Source organism: Ischnura elegans, chromosome 5 (genome assembly GCF_921293095.1).
Source record: "Ischnura elegans chromosome 5, ioIscEleg1.1, whole genome shotgun sequence".
In the NCBI taxonomy this organism is placed as follows: Eukaryota; Metazoa; Arthropoda; class Insecta; order Odonata; family Coenagrionidae; genus Ischnura; species Ischnura elegans.
Genome location: NC_060250.1, coordinates 113,818,472 through 113,839,896, shown reverse-complemented (window position 1 = coordinate 113,839,896; position 21,425 = coordinate 113,818,472). Strand labels below are relative to the sequence as shown.

Genomic DNA, 21,425 nt, shown 5'->3' with positions numbered 1-21,425 from the left:
GTAAACTGGCTGGTAGGGGTAAACATCGCTTTACCGGAACGGCTTTAAACGCGCCTTCGGCGCGCAATCTAGTGAAAAGAAATACACCCCGTGCAGCACCCCCGTCCAATGTGGGTCGTGTGACCGTTGGGAGGAGGAGAGGTCGGTAGCTGCCTGAAGTCCATCCGTGCGTAACCAGATACTTCCGTCCGAAGAGCACACACGACCCCTGGAGTTCTTTCCATTCACGTAATAAGGAACTGGGCCGTCCTCCTACTAAACCTTTCACTTCTGTTCACCTTCTCTCTTACGCAAGATCATGATTTCAAAAACGTAACTTTAATGGCACCATATTTGACTAGAGAATGGAGATAGAATCTAAAGGGCGTTTTATACGGGGCATGGAATTGCGCAGGTTAGATCTACATTAATTTCTAAAATGGCGTGGAATTGCGCGAATGCATGAACGAAATTAGAACAGGGGCTATTTTGCCGTCTCGCATCCACGCACTCTCGCATGTGCTCTAGCAATTCACCACTTTACGCGACGCAATTTTGATTGCGCCTTCGCACGTGCGTCAGATTGCGCAATTCCGTGTACCGTGTAAAACGGCCTTTACGCAAGATCATGATTTCAAAACGTAACTTTAATGGCACCGTACTCGACTAGAGAATGGGTATCGAATCTATCAGCTACTGAATCTTTTGGCCGTATCAGACGGGGCACATCATTACGCAGGCTAGCATTGAAAATATTTGTTGCAATTGCAATAATGCGAGTTGGGAATTAGAACAGGGGCTATTTGGCATCTCGCATACATGCATTCTCGCATGCGTCCTAGCAATTCACCACCTTGCTCAATGCAATTTTGACTACGCCCTCGTACATTGGTCAGATTGCGATATGACTTTCCCCGTGTAAAACTATTATTAGAAATTAATTACATTTTTTTAATGCCGATTTAAGCAGTACGCATTCATCATACGTTTGTTAAATGAATTGGCGTAACATATGTTGGCACTGAGGTATTTCATGAGTTCATCGAGCGTGAAAGATCGTGGAAATGCACAATTTTTATCCGTCGCACGCGTAATATGTTTGTAATGTTGTATTTAAATGTTGTAAAATTTTCATGAATGTATGGTTTAATATAAATTGAATGCAAGACACAATTGCTTGAATTTTCTTTCAATTATGATCAGAAATTGTAACGGATATTTGAAGTGAGTTCTAGGTGAACTACATCTTCAAGGAATTGAAAGAAACACAGCTCCGTAAGGCAATTTTAATTATTCTAGTTTCATATTCCGCCTGCTCTCATTTCATCACGCAATGGTAAGAGATGAAATCCTTCGTAATCAGATTTTCTCTTAGCAGAGTCTTCTTTGATGGGGAATCGCGTCTACGCAGTAGATATTACATTTGATCAGTTTTTAATTAAAATAACCGGGAATGAGTTTAACCAATTTGACGAATAAACCGGGTAGCACCTGTTTATAGTTTCTCTCTTGACTCATTTCCGTGCCGTCGCTTAGTATTCAACCCTCGCCTTCTGGGCTGCTCATTTTATTATTGTTATTATTACACATTGCTGCAAGTAAACTATTGCCTGGTGGCAGCATTAGATGTATACACATGAATAACAAATGTACTTATCTAATACAAGGTTTAGAAACGGAAAAGACATACGTGGTAAAAAATAATACATTAATTCTAATCTCATACTACTAAGAATTTAACATTGTCCCAAAAAACCAATTTCAAACAATCCATTAAAAACATTAATTCTAATATAATACAGCTAACAAATGAACATTGACCCAATTTCACACTCTCCCTTTTAAACCACTACGTAATTAGCCAATAAATGATGAGCACTTCTTCCTAAAAATGTTCGTATTTGCAGGGAAGATCTTAAAAATAACTTCAGGTTGGTCGTTGCACTCCTTTATTCCTTATGTAGGAAGAATTTTTTTTCAAAATGCCTGTTTTCTGTTTTTTTAACTTAATTTTGAATTTATGATCTTTCCTTCCTATGCATCTTATGTTACGCTAATGAAATACCTCTTTGGCTCATTGTTCTTTCCTTAGTTTTGGGGTTGAAAAGAGGGTTCATTTTTGGCGCTCAAGACAGGGCAGGAGGATTCGGTGTCAAAAAGTGCCTTGTTTTGTTGTGACAGGATGAGGGTTTAGTTGGTGGAATGAGGGGCTCGAGGCAGTTCGCTTCGCGGGGCTGCATCCGCCCCCTCCACATCCGTCACACCTGCTCGAATTGGAACTTTACGAACACGAACATTACAAAAGAGGATCCTCAACTCGGCCTCTTAATGTGTCGTCAACTACCGCGCATTTAAATGGGTTTACATAAGTCACCACTCGCGTCGCTGACGGACAAATTGATCCGAGTTTCACGGGGAAATGAGGTATAATTAGGTATAATTAGGGTTGTCAGCCGAAATTAATATTCATGATGATGTGATTTATGAAATTCATTACTCTTCAACGCTATTCCTCTCGATTGCAATGACCACACTTCAAAATATTGGAGAAAACGTCATCGCGCTGCGGACAGTTTTGAAAACTGATTATAATACGACCGAAGAGGCAACAGAAACCAGCCTTCTATGGGATGAAATTATACCTACTCTAGACATTTCCCCTTTTTTTGTGAATCTTCCGTTGTTTGTGTACGATTCAATATAAATTCATAGTTCATATTTTCGTAAATTATAATCAATTTATTATAAATCATTTGGAAGGCATAATGGTGTGCCGGTAATTATGAGCCGGGAAAAAAACTTGTCACATTTTTTAGAATGCTGCTGTTTATGAAATTTTCTGAAAATGTAGTTTGTCTTTAGATTGATTTTATTTTGGAGGGTTTGATGCATTTCTTCTTTGAGCTCTTGCCGGACGACACTTCTCAGAAGGTTGTGAAATATAGTATTAGCGACTGACATTATTTGTGGTGTATGCTTGATTTTGTTTAATTTTTTTCTAAATCTATAGCTAGCGGCACATATTTTACGATTTGATCGGAGGTGATTGGTTCGTCGATGAGGTGGTTTTTGCTATCGTTTTAGTCTTGATGTCACATTTTATCTTATATCTGTGATACTGTTTGCTATTAATGAGTTCTTTTTGCAATCGATTGGCGCATATTTTCTAAAAAACTATCAAAGGATATAATTCATTGGCAGTAAAAGAATATACTGAACGCCATAATGAAAAAGCCAAAATTATGCGTCTTAAAAAATTCAAAAATAATGCTTAAAAACAACAATTTTCATTATTATGAAAGTATTACACCGATTAAAGCTAGCTCGTAGCTGAAGCATTCTGAGTATCACCCCAGACTTTTGCCCTTTCATAGAACCGAACATTTGGCGTTAAAAAGCGCAAATATGATAGACTGTACGAGGTGATTTGATACATTCCTTATTGGGTATTTCTTGCTAACTCCACCTTTTTATGCCGAGAACGATGCCTAATGCAATTCAATGCTGAATAGTATATTTTATATCTCTTTTTCGTATTTCATTACTTGCACAAAATTTAATTTTTGAAAAAAAATCCCATGATTGTTTTTATTGTTATCCCAACAATTTCTGAAATCAAATCAATCAGTTTTGCTTGCCAGGCCCACGTATATTACAAGCCCAGGTACACGAATGAAGCAAATTTGAGGCCTGCATCGTATTCCAGGTAATGATAAAACAGGAAAGGAGCATAAGCAGAACATGGAGGTGCTAATGCTGGAGTAAAACAAAACCATATCCATGGTTACGGGATTGGCTGTTTCATCTTTGATTCCGTGTGTTTAAAGATTTCAACGAAGCAAAAGCACCGTTAGCACAGAATTTCGCTCTAGGATGCATCCAGGTAAACATTCGCCGGTTCTAAATTTTAAAGAGACACTCGGGTCATGTGTAAGGGCTTATTTGTGGCTTTCGGTACACGCCTTTGAACACGTTGAGTTGATTTCAAAGCCAGTGCAAGTGCGGGGCCAAACGCCCTTTCCTAGAATCCGACCTTCGCAAATCACGTTACCTCGCCATCAGCTCTGTTCTAGCTGCTTAAACACCAATCATAGGATAGGAAACAGAGTCGAGCGCCGGTAGATGCGCTCACGAGGAAAAAACGCTTCCCCGATTCGTTGACGTGGGTAGTCTAGTACGTGAGTAACCCTTGTCTAGATCCTTTCGATCGACTCGCGTCGAATTATTACTGGCCACCACCTACACAATTGAATTCTCGGCTCTTCGCACGTGCAGTCTTTGCGAATCGAATTCGAATTCCTGTTACTCCGAGTCCCTTTAACATACTCGAGTTGAACTGCAAATACTGCTGCGCTATGGTTTTCGGTTTTACGCTGGAGAGTAATGCTGTCACTGAAGATGGTGCTATTTGGTGCATGTCAATAGAAGAAGAAGTGTCATGTCAACACGGAAGTTATGTTGGAGTTGATGCATGTGTTACATCAGGCTGGCTACATTATCCTCCACTTCTGTTTGACGCACGAATATTAAATGCATTTTCTTGCTTTTATAATAAGCCGTGTTTGTTTTTCCTTCTTCGGGTTTTGTATTTACCGGACCAATTTGAAAATTTTCATGGGTGCTTGCCCTTTCAACAGTTCGAGCCTTCAAAATATAACCGTCAAAACCATAATAATTATAGCAATATTCAACCAGCTCATTTTGATTACATTCAACTGTCTTGCATCTTAGCAGTGGATAGAAATTTTATTCCTATATCTCATTGGAAAGATTAACTTATAAAATACTTATACTTAACGTACCTTAAATAATACGAAAGCAATCAGATCAATGTTTGATTATTTATTGTTTCTATTGACATCGTAATGAATTGTACACCATTTTATGATGTGTTTATGATTGCTTTGCGAGACACTATTTTAGCGTCCTGGTGGAGGGAATACATGAGTTTAACAAATGGTATCGCGCATCTAAATGAACATTTTATATTTATAAGTATAATTTCTTAAACTACACGGAAAATAATTTGGATGGGTACCAGTAATATTTGCGATAATGGCTAACTCATTCGATTTGTCAAACGCTGGTAAATTCTATCGATGCATGGATCGGGAGATTTACATTTAAATTATACAAATTGATTTGATTGAATTGATTTCTTCGACTAGAGCAGCTGTTCCCAACCTTTTTTCCACCCGTACCCCTCTATAAGTATACAACTATTATTGTGCTTCTATCGCATCCGACTTTGATATCATAAAAAAATATTTTGATTTTGATTGTTTTCGCTTTGCAAATGTAGGTATAGTCCTTCATTATCAAGATTATTTGTAGTAGGATAGTCAAATGAGCACATATTCAAATGAGAACTAGAAGAGTTTCATTCAGCACTGTTGAAAAACTTCCATGTTTTGAGGCCGATAACTTCAAAATTAGGAGTTCTATCGAAAATCAAAAAAGGCTCAATCATATCGGCAGTAAAAAAAGCTTAGTTAAAATAGCAGTTATCATCGCACAGCTGCTATGCCTTTCACGGGCCGTTATCATGCGTTAATTCCCACGCCTCCATCCCCCGTCTTCCCAGCCGTCACATTCCCCCTTACAATGGGCTGATAATCCCATTTCTCCTCTCCTGGAATGGACGGCCGAATTCCTGCGGTGGCCCAGCCCCTGTTCCTCTGTGAGAACAGATCCCTTCTTCCTTTCGGAAAGGAAAACAACACGCCTTTGCTTACCCTCTTCTCCGCTCGGCCTGCAAGCGGCATGGGCGCTATCTCAATTGGCAAGCGAGTCGCCCAAGCAGTGATAAGGTGTTTCCCACGAAAGTTGTCCTTTTAGTGTGAGAAAGCAAGGTCGTAACAGTTTTTTTTAAGTCTGCCATGTTTTTTATACTTGGTTTACCTCAACAGGGTGGAATTTGGTGGTTGCGATCTTTTATCAAACTGCTATCCCGCGGTCAAAGTATGTAACTGGTAGAACAGGTAGAGTGAGCTCTACGGTCTCCATAAGGAAACAAAAAAGTAATCTCAAATAGTAGTAAAATTTTAACGTGGCTTTCAAGACATTTGAGATAAATAAATGCACTCAAAATAAAACTGACATCTCCCTAATTGGTGATGATTCGGCTTTCTTAAAAATCGAAAACAAGGCAATATATATTTCTTAAATTCATCAGTTTACTCCCTCTGTACAAAAGGCGTGTACAAAGTTTTGCATTACATCATGGTTTTTCGGTAGAGGTAAAGTAAATGAAGCCATTTCTTCCATCATACCGTATAATTGAATTATTTCAGTACAGGAATGAGGCATTTACCGGACCCAAGAATGCCAAATCCAAATGATTTATTGCTATGAAACTTTTAAATCGAGCTTTTACCATATTTGGTGATAAATTTTTGTCAAGCTTTTGTTTCCTTGGGGGATATTCAAATCAGTCAACTCATTGTCGAAATATTAAAGAAAATACTAATGTGTATACGTTTGATTAATTATAAATTTTGATTCATCATTTTATTTTAAGAAATGCAATTTTTGAAGATACGTTTGAAGGTGAAAACATGGCCTTTAGATATCTCTAATAAATGTAAAGAGACAGCCATATCAATTTCAGTACCCTTAGCGATGCAGTATTTAAACATTCAAACTCTATAGCGTTATTCGATGCCGTAGGGAAGAGTATTCAATGAATCCTAGAAACTTGCAATACCTAATTACCCTTCTGTCGGGATCATCCGTGGGTAATGAATATGTATTTACTAGCATATATATTATGAAAGTATTGTACGGTACAAGGAAAACTTAAAGCATTACAAAAATATTGTGTCTTTAAATTTGAATTCTGTTTCTGTGTCCATCCATAATAAATCCAAAAATAACTACCTATATTCAAATTTTATGGTAACTTTCGGATTAAATGATGATTTTGATTCTGTGTGTTGTTAGACATACAATAATGAGTTAGGGTTCACCCTTTGGTTCACGGATAATGTTCGTTGATGTTGAGTATGGTACTTCAAAAGGCTTACACGTTTACCTGATGTAATATAAAAGTTAATAGTTATCTCGTAAGTAGGTGATTCTTTCTCGGTAGAACTGGTATTAATTCAAATTGTATCATAATTTAACTCAAATATTCGTTGAAGACCATCGTAGATATTATTAATTTCATCAAAAGCATTACTTATTTGCCTAAAGGGCTGAAATATCTGTTTATTACTCCTTTCACACATTTTTTAATATTTAGATTATTTCATGCACACAACGCGTTCAATGTTTGTGAATCTCTATTCACGTTCCAAAATCTTCCTATAAAATTCTTTCCATCTATTTCCCGGAAACCCATTACTTTTCCTCTCCCGTCAATTTATCTGTTCCAATTCCTCATGGTAATCACGCCTTGCTGATGGGAAGGACAGAATTATTTCACTTAGCCTACTACTTAAGTATTCACTCAATCCAAATGTTTGCGTGCGAAGAATTAGATATTCTCAATTTTCGTTGGAGATATGTTGATTACGTTAATAAAAGACCCTTTGATCAGTAAATATAGTTACTTTTTTACGATTTGATTCCAGGAACCGCGGGGAGACGACTCGAATACTATGTTAAATCTCTCAGTGGGTTTTAATGCAAATGGTTTCTCGAAAAATATTGCAGAAATGAAGGTAATAATTTCTCAGAGACACAAAAAAGAAACACACACTGGAAAAATAAACTCGAAGCTTTCGAAGCACTACTGACGTCTTCCTCAGCTTAAGTAAGAATAGTGAGGAAAGGAGTGTGTTGGACAAAGTAAAAAAGTAGTTGGATAGTCACTATCGTTAGTATTAGTGCATATCTAATGTGGCACTGAAGTCATAGTAATAGTTTCATTCCTTGTTTTTTGTCATATGTGAGTAGTTAGAAAACGGGTGATTTTTTTTTTTTAAGTTTTGCTGCTTTAAGATTAGAAAACTGTAATTAGTAAACGTGTTTCATAAAAGGGAATGATAAGCGTTTATTCAGTTAGTCGCAGTCACGTAAGAGTCAATGCAGTTCGTAAAAACAAGGTTACGGTTGGTGACTGGACATTTCTCGACAAGTCACGAACCTTCGGTAAATTCTATTTCGTTGTGTCATGCCTTCAGTAATACGACCTGATTTCATTCGTTCACGCCACCATTTTCCGTGATAGCAGTCATCATGCGAGTTCGTTAATCATGCTGTCGCAAGGATTTTCGTCGAGAAATGCTCGACGCGTCCAAATGGTGAGAAATATACGCCGCGCCTTCAAGAGATCCCAGTGTCCCCTCTCGACAGGTGCGAGAATTTCTAGAGAAAGAAATTCTGCGGATTAAGGAAAGGTGCTTCTTTAATTTTTATGTCCAAGAATATTTTTCTCCGGAGAAACGAACGTATGGAATGGGCGCAAAGACGCAGTTATCACAAGTTTTACCGTTGGGATTTTTCTCTGGGCGTAATGGCGTTTTTTTTTGCTTTGTAATCAACAGAGGAGTGAACACTCGAAGAGTATCTAAAGGGGTATTAAAAACGAACTCTCTGGATTCATAGTTTTTGCTTTAGTGCATTTATGACAGTCTTTTATGCATGTTTCTACTTGTTCTCGGGAGTCTTAGGGATTGTAAACTCACGTGCATGGTTTCGTTCAAGTGTCTAGACATCATTATATCTGTACTTTTATGCATCGGTATGCGGTATAAAAATAGTGAAAATATATTTTCTCACAATGAAATACGATTGGAATTTATATTTCATTTATTTATGTTTGGTGCTCTAAAAACTCGCACCAGAGAATTTTGAGTTACGTACGCTAACCTCCCTTTTGTTGCTGCGCTATTAAGCTGAAATTAAAATTAACTTACTGCTGCAATTTAATTCAGCAAGAATTTGCGATGATATTGTTACTAAGGAATAAGATTACGCGACCAGCAAAATCCTTCCGTTTATCATCGCTTTTAACTTGCAAATTAAAGTTGTAGGGCCACGTAAAATACGGTGCTTTCCCAGCCGTAATATGCAAGACTTTCCTATTTATGTGCATGGTCAAGAGCTCTATTTCCTCCAGAATTTCAATAACCCCCTTAGTGGTCGTCTTCGAGGTGTGTGAGTGTCGATACGATCATTGTTTTATCCTATTAACCATCCTATTGTAATCGAATACCGTCAGTGACGGAAACTGGCGAATTTGACTATTACGGGCCTTTTTCCTCGCTGGCATCCCTTCCGTTTTGTAGCCATTGTGTGTTTTTCAGAAGCTACTGAAGTAGGTATCAACCGGCATCTCCGTTGAAAATGTTTCGCTCTAAGTATTACGGATGGTCTTGCGCTCCTTGTGGTGGCGGTTCCCAAATCCGGAGTGTCCTGTTATATTCAAATAGTCTAGTCTCTGGCGTTCAGGGACGACACCTGTTTTAGATGCTGATTTGTCAGTGTCAGCACATTTTGATAAGGTATTCGAATGAATGAACGTAAAAATTCCTTTTTTTCGACTATCTAATTGTACCCTCATCTTAAAGCAGAATTTTTGTGTCAACACGTACAAAATATTTCTTTATATTTATCAATGACTGCAATTAGTATGATAGCTAAGCAGTTAAAAAAGGTTTTATAGAAAGCTATTATTAAAGATTAGTAAAATTCATTTTTGTTAATTTTTTTTTTGTTGCTTCTCTATCATTTCAATTAGGCCACAATTCGTTGTTTAAGACATAAAATAAATAAATGAAGGTAAGTGTTACATTATTGTGGAAGTTATATATTATATTTATGTTTTTAGAACAATTTTAGGACATCTCATCAGTGTAATCAAGTAAAAGCGCTCGAAAAATGAGATGAAAGGAGGAAGCTGTCGTCTGTCCTGAATTTCCATTATGTACAGTTCTCGGAATCATTCTCCCCGAAAACGTTCCTTTTGGTAAATAAATGACATAGTGTACTACTTTTATTTGACGGCTATCAGAAGTCAAAAAATTATAGGCTCCACGTGTACCTTTGTGATCGCATCATTAACGTCCCAAACGCTGATGGACTGGAATACCCAGCGGGATCAATGGAAAAATATAGGATGAATAAATTGTTTCATCAACTGTTTGGCCTTCGCAATGGAGCCACGCGCTGATCCTCTGTCCCATTTTCCGCGGGAAAAATCGTGAGTTACTGATAAAACCGGAGAGGGATCCCCATTAGTGAATGCAAATTTTTCGCCGTGTTTGAATGGGTAAATAGTGTAATCCTTGAAACAGCCGTAGGCCACTGGAAGGAGGCCTCAATCATGTTGTGGTGTCAAGAATCGGTGTTTTGCGAATGAAATCTTTGTATGGGGTTAGCAAACTATATGGAAAGAGAGTCCGATTGAATGAGGTTAAAAAATGTACACTTGACGTGACTGGAATTATCTGTTAGTACGTTAGAGTTCAGATAGTTGAATAGCAAAAATAATAAAACCCTCTATTTAGTACCACGTTTTTCAAAAATTTTCCCCCTGGTTTTGGACCGTCCCGAACAAAATTTCTGGATCCGCCACAGCTCACACTGGTTTTTATCAGAAACGAGCTGGTTCGACGGTCACAGGCCAAGCACTTAGGACAACGACTAGTATTCATACCAGAGAATAGGAGAGTGTTTTGTGAAGTTTTCCAAATTATAGAATGAAATGCAAAACACTTTGTAATTCCACATAAAGTGTACTAGGTGATGACTTGCCACGTCGGAACCTAGGCCGTATAGTAGGTATTTAATTTATGCGGAATTGCAATTTTTTTACATTGTATTATGTGACGTCGATTCCATGAAGTCACGCCCAAGACAACGAATTATTCTAAATTATTTGTTAAAAATTTTAGATTTGTTAAAAACTTCAGATATTTTACGAGTGTGCATTTTAGAGGTATGAGAAACGTATTAAATGCCGTAAAATTTGTTTGAATACTTGAAGGGAAATTGAATTTGCAGCGACGTAATTTGTTGGTGTATTCTTACCCATAGGTGACTTGCTTTATTCCCATTTCAGCGTTGTATTATTAACCTTCTATGTCATTTGTTATAGATACGCACCCTTCGACTTAGTGACCATTTAACCCAAAATTATCTAGGCAGTACATACTGCATGGGCGATGGTTAAGCAGGTTAGCTCTATGTCGGTGAATGAGTTCTAGGTTATTCCAAGAAATATGAAAAATCTAAATTAATGATAGAAATTTTTTTATTCTCATAAAACCCCTCAATGAAAAACCTTAACCAATTTCTGGGTAAAGTGGGACGTTTCATCTACCCATAATGAAACCCCCACTTCTTCCACGAATTATCCGGTATCTAAAGCGTTGAAAGCCTTTCCCATTGAAGGATTAATTAATTACCAATTAATTAATTGATACTTCTCTCTATATATCGTGGCGCCTGTTTGTGCGATCAATCTTACCTTGGCATTGTCGAGCGGCGAGCTGTCCTCCGGGCATAGGAAAACTCCCTCGCTGCGAAGAGAAAAAAAAGCATTCTGTGAGCAGACATGTTTGAGGAAAAAATGAGTGACAAGTCAATTGAATTTTTTTTACTATTATCCCAGTGATTATTATGATAGGTCTCTTGTTTCAGAGATGGAGATGACTCTCTACTTTCCCTTCACGAGACATGTTGGCAAAACTGACATTTCTTTGTTGATGTAATTTTTATGCTTTTATTCACCTTAAATGTGATATAATCATTTTAATGGCACGCATCGCAAGGGTCTTTGTGCCAATATTGAGAGGAATAATGCAAAATAGATATTTTCCAATTCCTTGGAGTATATCATTTTGAATTTAACCTGTGTGTCTCACTTAAATTATGCCTAGAGATTATTCTGTGAATAAATGCTGAAATTTTTCTATTTTCCACCTGTAATGGACGACACGCGGTGATCTCAAGTTCTCTGTACATTTTCAGCCATCATTTTGGGTTATGATCCTTATTATTGTCGAGAAACAACAAATAGTGTCCAGGCTGAAATAATATATTTCGTTTTTTAGCCAACAATTTGTGGTTATGCCGCCGGAAGTTTTTTATTGTCGCTGGAGTTCCTTTGATGATAGGAATTTGGCCAATCGGAATTACTTAGCTAAAACCATGTATTCTTGTAGTGGAATTTTACATTCGACCTTAATAATTAAATCTTTGTGTTATTACTTTGGACTATGAATATCCATACCACTCCAGTTATAATTTGGATCTTATGAATCCAGAGATGAAAATTTTAAATTCAGTAAAAATTCAAAGTGCTTTTAAAATCATTATACCATGGACGTAAAATATATTTCAAAGCTAAGGAATTTCTTAAATGTCACAGTTTTATCTCTTGTCTTTAAGGTCCGTTGATAATTTATTCATTGCCACTTGCGCACGTGAACAGCAAAACTGAAACTAATTATTTGTGGCTGTGACATAATTTCTCTTTATGGAACTATTACACACAGAAGGAAACACTTGGAGTGATAATTTTATTTTAGTGCTTCTCAGTTATTGTACACCTCGCGCTAGTTTATTTTTATGCCTGCGAACTTTTGGATAAACCCTGCCATCATGGAACTATGCAGCGAAACATTTTATTTAACTGTGACGTTTTAAACATTCCATTACCTTTGAAATATATCTTAAATCCCTGGCATAATAATTTTGAAAACCACTTGGAATCTTTATTGAACTTAAAGTATATTATCTGAATTCATAAGATCCAAATTCTAACGGAGTGGCATGGATATTCATAGTCCAAAGTAATAACACAAAGATTTGATGACTGCCTAGTTCCATTTTACATTTTAAAAGATTTTTAAAATCAGCCCTCTTTCTTTATCATTTCGATTTCACACCCCACTCTCCTTATTTCTTTTGAAATTCAACCGCGAATGCCGTCATGAGGCAATTAATTAATTAAATCCGCCATGATCATCCACTTTCTCTCTTTTCCACTGGGAGTTACTCTTGCCGCAGCAAACTCTTTACTAAACTTATCAACACGAAGCTATGGAATACTTGGGTATTATTCGTGGAAACATTTTCCAGTGAAGGGAGTCGGTCGCCACTTCTGCGTCAGAATTAAGTCATACACATTTTCAATCCAGGCTGTCGCTGCCGTCGAAATTCCGCTTCAGAATTTGCGATTCAGATTTTTCCTCCCTTCCTACTGGGGGCGTGTTTGAATAAGCGGGTCCTTTAACTAATTTCCCTTTCTATTTAAGCCTCCTCATTTATCCACTGCTCTGAGCAGCTGTGGAATGAGTGCAATATCCAAGGCTCCCATTTAATGGTTCCGTCCTAAATTGAGTTTTAGTTTTCCCGGGGACATTTACAGACATGGAATCATTACCTTAGTGACAATGAAATTGCGTTCTCAATTTTTCTTTTGGATCGAGTTCTAGTTGTTCACTCAGTTGACAGGTAATAGGTTTTTCTCCTTCGTACGTTTGGTATTTGGAGGAGGCGACCGACAGCTGAGGTCATTTTCATCATGAGGGAAGGCTGGAGAAAAACCCGGCGTCGGGGTTAGCCTGCTCTTAAAGAAAGGCGCCAAGGGAACCACGGCCTAACGTGCCATCCGACGGACGAAGAGTTGCGCCTGAAATGTCCTCCACAGAATATTCGAGCAGGAATTCTCTGAAAATTCTCTGAAACCACCGGGATTTTAACCCGTGCCCACAAAGTGCGAAACCAACACTCAAGCTACCACACCATCCCAATCCCCTCCTCATTCGTTCTCAGACTATAAAATACAAACGCAGTACTTAATTAGCTTGTTTAATAAGCTTGTGAGGTTGAGGAATATTTAAAGGCATACCCTTCAGTAGATACCGTCATAATATTTTTTTGCATAAACCAGTATGCCTCTAATCCCTCAATTAAAAGAAAAAAACGTAGTTTAAGAAATGAATCGTGGCCTCTAGCACCTTTCCTTGCCGATTTCCATTTTTCATCGCCTTTAAAGATTTTTACCTACGCATCTAAATATTTATTTGATGTTCCGTTGATATGTTATTGTTGCTTTCATCAGGCCATCATGTTTCATAATGGCTGTAATATTAATAATTTCATGTAGCCGGCCTCGGTGGCGGTGGGGTAAAGTCCTCGCCTGCCAAACCGTAGGTCGTGGGTTCGAATCCCGCCTGGGTAGGTGATCCCTAACCAGGGCATGGATGTTTGTGTTGTGCTTTGTTAATGTCGAACACCCGTTATAAAGGCCGCAATGTGCTGTTTACGGGGAAGTAGGAAATAAAAAAAAAAAAAAAAATAATGTGGCCAAGTAAGTTGCTCCGTCTTCGCCTGAGGGTTTTTGAAGATTTCTTTCACTCTATTCTGAGGACTCCGATATTACCTACCCGGTCGATCAATGTTATATTCATCATCATTTGGTAGCACCAAATATTGAATGCTTCCACAGTGGACTTCTCTGTTGCTGTCAGTGTATACTAGTATGTAACGATCGCCGACTAGAGGGAAACCACAATTTAAAAATACTGCAGCCACCATTTTTATCGCTACAAAACGCTAAATTGTTGTTTTTCAAATTTAGATGTCTGCTAGCTTGAGAAATTCAGCTCGTGATTCGTGACTGTTTAAATATATTTCGCATTTTTTCAGGATCAACTAAAAAAACTCTGACATTTTTTTAATGAGACATTACACGTGTTTTAGAGTTATGAGCCTGTGCGTTATTTTGAAAATCTCTTCTCAAAAAATTGAGCATAACAGTGAAATATTGTTTCCCAAGTTCAACGCATTTCTTTTAGTTTTTATCTAACTTTCAGCAATTGGATTCTTTCTTGGTGAAAAGCATGAAAGATCTCTCCAGATACTCCTTTTTTGCTAATTTTAGCATGTCTATCTGATATTGTCTTAATAAGAATTACTATGGTTTTGTTCTTCATAGAAACTCAATCTTTTTTAATTGAATTAAGAGCTCAAGAAGTATATGGCTACCATTATTACCCTTCCATTTCTCTACTGCAAGACAACTAAGAGTAAGTTGTACAAAGTGTTGTACATGTAAGATGTACAAAGCATTGTCAAGTCTTTGAAATTGTTCCTCTGTTTGAAAGGAATTTTCTGTTTTTCCCTTTTTTCAACCCCACCCTCGTCCATCGCCAAATCTCTTTATGATAATCTCTACCCACCTGAACTGTATTCTAAATTTCTAACTTTTTATGCAGTGAAAGAGACCTTAGTGCGGACGGAAAATTTTCCTTGTCGGTTTAATTTGATTTTCTCATCTCCCACGGGGCTCACATGTGTGCATCATGTGGTTACGTCACACTACAGTGAAATTGCTAGTGTTTTAGGCGTTTCAAAAGTTTCTAGACTTCCGCGCGTCGCTTAATTAAGCACCGGGGAGAAATTTGAGCAAAAAAGGATCCCAGCAGCCAACATTTTTATCGCTGCATATCTAGCCCGTGAGCTTAATGAACAAGGAAGCAAGAGTGTCCGATGCTGGTCCCCCATAGCAGATGCTCGTGACAAAGCGATGGAAACGCCAACTAAATGGCTGTTTCTGACGCTTCTTTTTATTCGTTTTTCGCCTTGATCAGGGAGGTTAGTTAATTTCATTTCTGCGTATGATAGTACATCTAATGGAATACAGATACATATCTTTTTAGCCGGGACCTTTGCTTTTCTGCTATCTTCGTTCAGCGGTAATGGTGTTCGCGAGTGGAATATGAAATAAATACATGGTCGTACGATTTATTTTAGACTCTCGGCAAACGAATACTGAATTATTCAAAGAAAAGGCATTTTTTGTCATTATCTGCAATTTATCACTCATAGTTTATGACTACATGTGTCTTAAACGCTGTCAGAATTTGAAAAATATGCTAAATTTTATCACGTTCTCACAAGATCCCATTTATATTCGAATTTTAGTATTTAGTATTTTTTTCCGCAACAATCTCTTTTCTGAGTTAAAAATTATGCTGATTTCCAATATGCTCTTTATGTTTATCCATCCCATTTTGTTTTGGAAGTTTGAAGTCAATATTTTTCAATTTACGAAATGCAGGGGGAAATATAATAACTTGAAAATTTAGGAATATGAAGACACACCACTGAACCTTGTGTGATGTGCATAGTATCATATCCTTACGTAATGTGAATAAAAGAAGAAATGATGATGAGTATTCAAGTACTTCAATTGTCATTGCTCATTAATTTAGTGTTTTATTGCATTCTCAGGTCACTTTCAGATGTGGCCAGTGAGAGGGACCTTTCGCTTTGACTTCTTAAAATCTTGTGGAATTTGTGATAATGTCCCTGATAATGATCTCACTGTTATATATATTACGGAGAAAAGAAGGGTCATTAGCTAAATTACCCTCGTAATTAAGGAGTCGTGGAATCTTTCAAAGGTAACGTAATCTCCCTTTAATGTGCTTAATTAGGCTCTTTGTTAGTTAGTTAGTTAGTTAGTTAGGGGGATTGAAATTGTCCCTTAAAATTTCTCTGCACGAAAAATTACTTTTGGAACACGAATACAATTCTAAGTGACTGATGGTAAGTTGAAATTTTTTCCCTGGAGCCGATGCTGATGGGACCTTATGCATTTCTTGCGTATGTCGTCCAACCATCCCAATGTGAATGCTGAGTATGGTGCTAACAGGAAGGTGACGGTTGAAGTGAAATATCTGGGGGTTTTGATAACTTGACATGAAGTTTTAATTTTCACGAAATTAATAATTATTGTCGCCATCGTTTTAACGTTATATCTCAGCTAATTGTCCAGTATATCTTTTTTATCCCTTTTTCCAGTATTCGTGGCGTATATTAGGTATAAAAATTGTTATTATTAAAAAATACATATATAGCAAAATAACCTTAAAGCCAAAATATAAAATTCGAGGAATCACATATAGAGCAAGTTTTTCTATGAAACCGAGGCTTGGAGCTGTTCCGACGTCTCACTCCAGGATCCACGCCGGCTTTCGGGCCTAGCGCTCAGACATAGTCAAATCAGCAAAAGCTAATTAAAACTATAACCACAGATTGCACGCCTCACAGGAATAAATCGTTCACAGTAACAACCTCTCAAATATGGAAATCTCTTCCATTTCAACTTAGAAATGCTACAAACATTGAGAAATTTAAACATAACGTATAAGGGCAACAGAAAAATGCTTCAGTATAGTCGTGATGAATCATATCCTCTGGTTTTAATCCATTCATAGCTTCAATTATTAATTTTTTCTCGGTACACATGTGAATTAATGGTTGAGTTTAGGTTTCTGCTAAATCAAATTATTACCCCAATTTTTGAAACAAATATCGTTTGTTTGACGTTATTGTTATAAAAAATTGTCATACCGGCATCGCCGGTCCGCATTAAGTGCATTTGTTTGAATATGTATTCTTTTATATGCATTTTAAATTTTTTTTCTAATTAAAGGTACATTTAAAATAAATACTTGTTTCAGTTCTAGTTATGCTAAATCACAGTGCGAATGTTTTTTTATAAATACCGTAAAATGTGGAATGGTTTATGTTACTACACAGTGTCATTTTTATTTTTTGTTGAGAAAAAATATAAAAAAGATATTGTTATATGGAATATTCTCCATACCATTGGTGGCCCTCATAGGGTCATTTGTTTGAATTTCTTTTTACTTTTCTTTCATGCATGTACCTATTCCGAAATTGTAAAAAGTGATGTACATTTATTTTCTCATGGGTGCACACGAAAATAAATGAAATTATTATTATTGTTATTAAGTAATGTTTGCTTTTTTCGAGTTCCCATTTACGAAATAACGAAGTTATTAGTGATATTTATTAATATATATGTTATGCAAATACTTATTAGTATGTATTTATGATATAAGGCGAGTGAAAAGAGTTGAAAGCCTTTTTCAATCGCATTATTCCTTACAAGAGCTAAAAATGTATGTTTTTTTTTAACTTTTGAGCTAAAAATAGAATCTAAATTACGGGAATTGTAGCGTCATCTCAGCTATGATTTCACTTTTAGAAATTTCTTTTAGGGCGTTGTATAAAATGCATGCAAGATCCCTTGCCTCAATATTTATAAACTTAGTCATATAAATTAAAGTGGCATAGCATTTATAAATTTTTATGGACCAATTTTCGTAAATAAAGCATTGTGTTTTTCGAAAATTTAATGGAACATTAGTCTTTCCTTGAATATGGGGCGAAACTATTTACAGAAATCCCTGTGAAATTAATTAGGTTAAACCATTGTATATGCATATGAGACGTCACAACTTTCATCTCTTTCTTGGAATGCCTGTGCATCAATGTTAAAATCTCTTAATTTAATGTATAAATTATAATTTTAGAATGAACGCATAACTTTAAATTACAGCCTTATTTGTAATACTTTGATAATTTAAATGTCATTTGTACAAATAGTGCTGCCTGTGGCATTACCAAATGTATTTATTACACAAACTTTTAATTTTTGTGAAAATATTCGTGCTTGCGAAAGATTGCTCACTTACCATATTTTAAATCCCCCTGCAGGCCGATAATTGGTAAAGTCTATGTTTTCAACCTATTCATACACTTGTAAACTATTGGAATGTTCTGCAGGACGTTATTGAGAGCGTTGCAAGCTTTTTAGGCCTAATCTAATTTTTGTCATTATTATTTGTTTTAATTTCAGATGAAAAAGTGCAATGTGAACTTCGGCGTGTAAAAGCAGAGCGCTGGCATCATATAGAATGATGAAGAGGACATTAACCTGGGCCTTCTCGCAAGCCAACCATTTGATGTTAACCTGTGGTAAGATATTTTATACGTCCGTTTCCGTGAATTTTATCGCCGTTAACTCGGCAGACTTGTTTTATGTATTCAAGGTCACTTCATGTAAGTACTCCGTCCAGCAATTGGAATGCTGTTTTGGTGGTGTCTCTCATTGACCCTTTCTAACCTGGAGCTGCTTTTGAGAGAAAGTAAATTTCAAGACTTCTCCTTTTAAAAAAGTGTAAATTTTGTGCTCAATCATAACTATTGTGGCAGCTGCATATTTCACCATTAAACTTTACAGTACAAAAGAACACGTAGTTTAAATCTTTCTTGAACTCAGCTGAAAATGTATACTTTTTTATGTTACTCAGAAGCAACATTAGGTTGTAATGAGTCAAAGAGAGACTGATGCCAATGCCGGGTTTCTCCCCACCCTTCCTTTCCTCCCCTTCAATCAGGCATATTCGTAAACGACCTAAGAACTCTGGCCATAACTGCGTAACCGTTTTCGATGATTTTTTTTCAACCACCTATCTCTTCCTTCGTAAACCATACAAAATTCCACTCTCTCTATTTCCGACATGCAACGCCGTCTCCTTGAACTGTGCTGTCAATTCAAATATATCATTTGAATTATTTTATCTTAATGACTTAAATTGGTCGGCATACGTAGAATTAAGACAGAATGGCCAAATTAGCTATAGAATTAGCAAGTAAAGGGGCCCATTGTGACAGCTTCGTGATATGTAGAGTTAACCTCTACCTCTAATTGTCCAGCATAAGTTTTCCAATTAAGGTGATGGAATAGTTTATACTTATTGACACGGTAATAGTATTCTGAATAGTACGCTTTGAAAATTCTCTCTTCGAATAACATTTACGCTCGTTTCAAGTGAATTCTCTATTCAAGGGTGAGTATCTGAATGGATACTGGTTTTTCAATACCTTAATCGCAGAATATTTCCTTGATATTTGTTTAAAAATTCATCTTTGTACGGCAAAATGACCTCTACTTGGGCAAATCAAGAAGGATTCGATGAAGAAGAACGTAATAAATGTAATAAAGAGAGTGGAGATTGTATCTAAAGAATTGATGGACTACAGTATAACGATGCTAGGATTGTAATACTGTATTTTCGGGTGTATAGGGCGTTCGAAAAAAGTACACAAGTGAATTCCCTTAGCCCTCCTGATCTGCAGACGTCATTGAGCTCTTCCAATCAATGGTTGAACATATCCTAAGAACAACTGTACTGCAGGTTGCAGAAGTATTTGTTTCTGAACCGAGCATTTTCAGCCGCTATGAACAGGTGTACATAACTCGGAAAGTATGCGTTTCTGGAACAAGGTTTTTCAGATTATTTTTTCTTGCTTTGTTGGGTACTACCACCTCTCAAAGTATTGGATACTTTTCTCGGACATCCTTTGTATCTATCCCACATCACTATCCGGGAGTGCTATTCTTCTCTCAGAAGGTTGAAACACCACATGATAGAAATAATAAAGGTTATTTCTCCGACCATTTCCTTCTCATTGCGTCCACAATATTGCTCGAAGATCCTCGGTCCCTCTTTGTCCCACACTCCAGCATTCGCGCCGTTAACCTTTCACTCCCTTCCCTCCCGATGGCAAGAGGGGAGGAAGATTTAAAAGGGTGCGGTAAGGGTTTTAAGGTAGGGCCCGAGTGTTTGGACTCTGATATTTAGTTAACCTCTCCCTCTAATTGACCAGAATAGGGTTTTAGACTACATGGTCCACCGAAGGCGATAGAACAATTTATTCTTATTAACCCGGTAACAGTAATCTGACTCTGTGTCATATCTCTCAAATAAAAATTAAACCTCGTTTTGGGTAAATTATGTTTTTAAATGTAAGGAGCCGAATGAATACTCATTTATTAACCCATTCAACTTAGTGGCTGAGTTTATCCTTGATATTTATTGAAAATTTGAAGAAAAAGTTCTATTTGAATCGAAAAATGATTTCTAATTCGGTAAGTCACGGAGGAGGTCAACGATGAAGACGAACCATATAAATGTACTTAATAAATAAAGTGGAATGGGATCGGGAGAAGTGCTTTGCGACAGTATACCAATAATAGGATCGTAATACTGTACGTTTGGGCAGAGTCCTCTACATTGCTCTTTCAACACCATTTTTAGTTATATGGCAATATAGTGGACTCTGCGTTCGGGTATATAGGGTGTTCGGAAAAAGTTTCATCTAGTGCATCCCGATGGCCCTCCTGATCCCCAGACGTATTTGAGCACTGCCAATCAATGGATGTCAGGTTGAATAATGTTCACTGAACATATCCTAGGAACAAATGTTTAGCAAGTTGCAGAAAGTATTCATTTTCCCGACCGAACATCTTCAGCCGCTATGAACAAGTGTATGTAACTCGGAAAGCATTCGTTTCTGGACCGAGGTTTATTGGACTATTTTTTGTCTTTTGTGGTTACTACCACCTCTCAAAGTATTGGACACTTTTTTCTCGAACTTCCTGTTATCCTGGCCCGCAAAAATATCCGGAAGTGCTGTTCTTCTCTCAGAAGTTTGAAACAATGCATGATACTTGAATGGACTGCTATCGGGGTGCATTTCAAGAAGACCTTTTAAAATAACGGAAACAGCCACTTCCAAATCCATACGGCCCTAAACAGGGTCTTCAAAGTAGATGCACCAGATGAGGAACGGCAGCCATCCTCCAAAGCCTTACTGCCATATCTCTT

The 21,425-nt window shown here is 37.1% G+C and overlaps 1 protein-coding gene across 1 annotated transcript in view; it reads right to left on the bottom strand.

Moving 5' to 3' along the window:
• The window catches only part of LOC124159431 (TNF receptor-associated factor 4), a 736,683-nt gene that overhangs the window by 253,357 nt on the left and 461,901 nt on the right, over positions 1 to 21,425 (bottom strand). Inside the window, exon 2 of the mRNA XM_046535238.1 lies at positions 11,396 to 11,447. Within this exon, the coding sequence (XP_046391194.1) occupies positions 11,396 to 11,447 (52 nt within the window). The remainder of the gene's footprint in view (positions 1 to 11,395; positions 11,448 to 21,425) is intronic.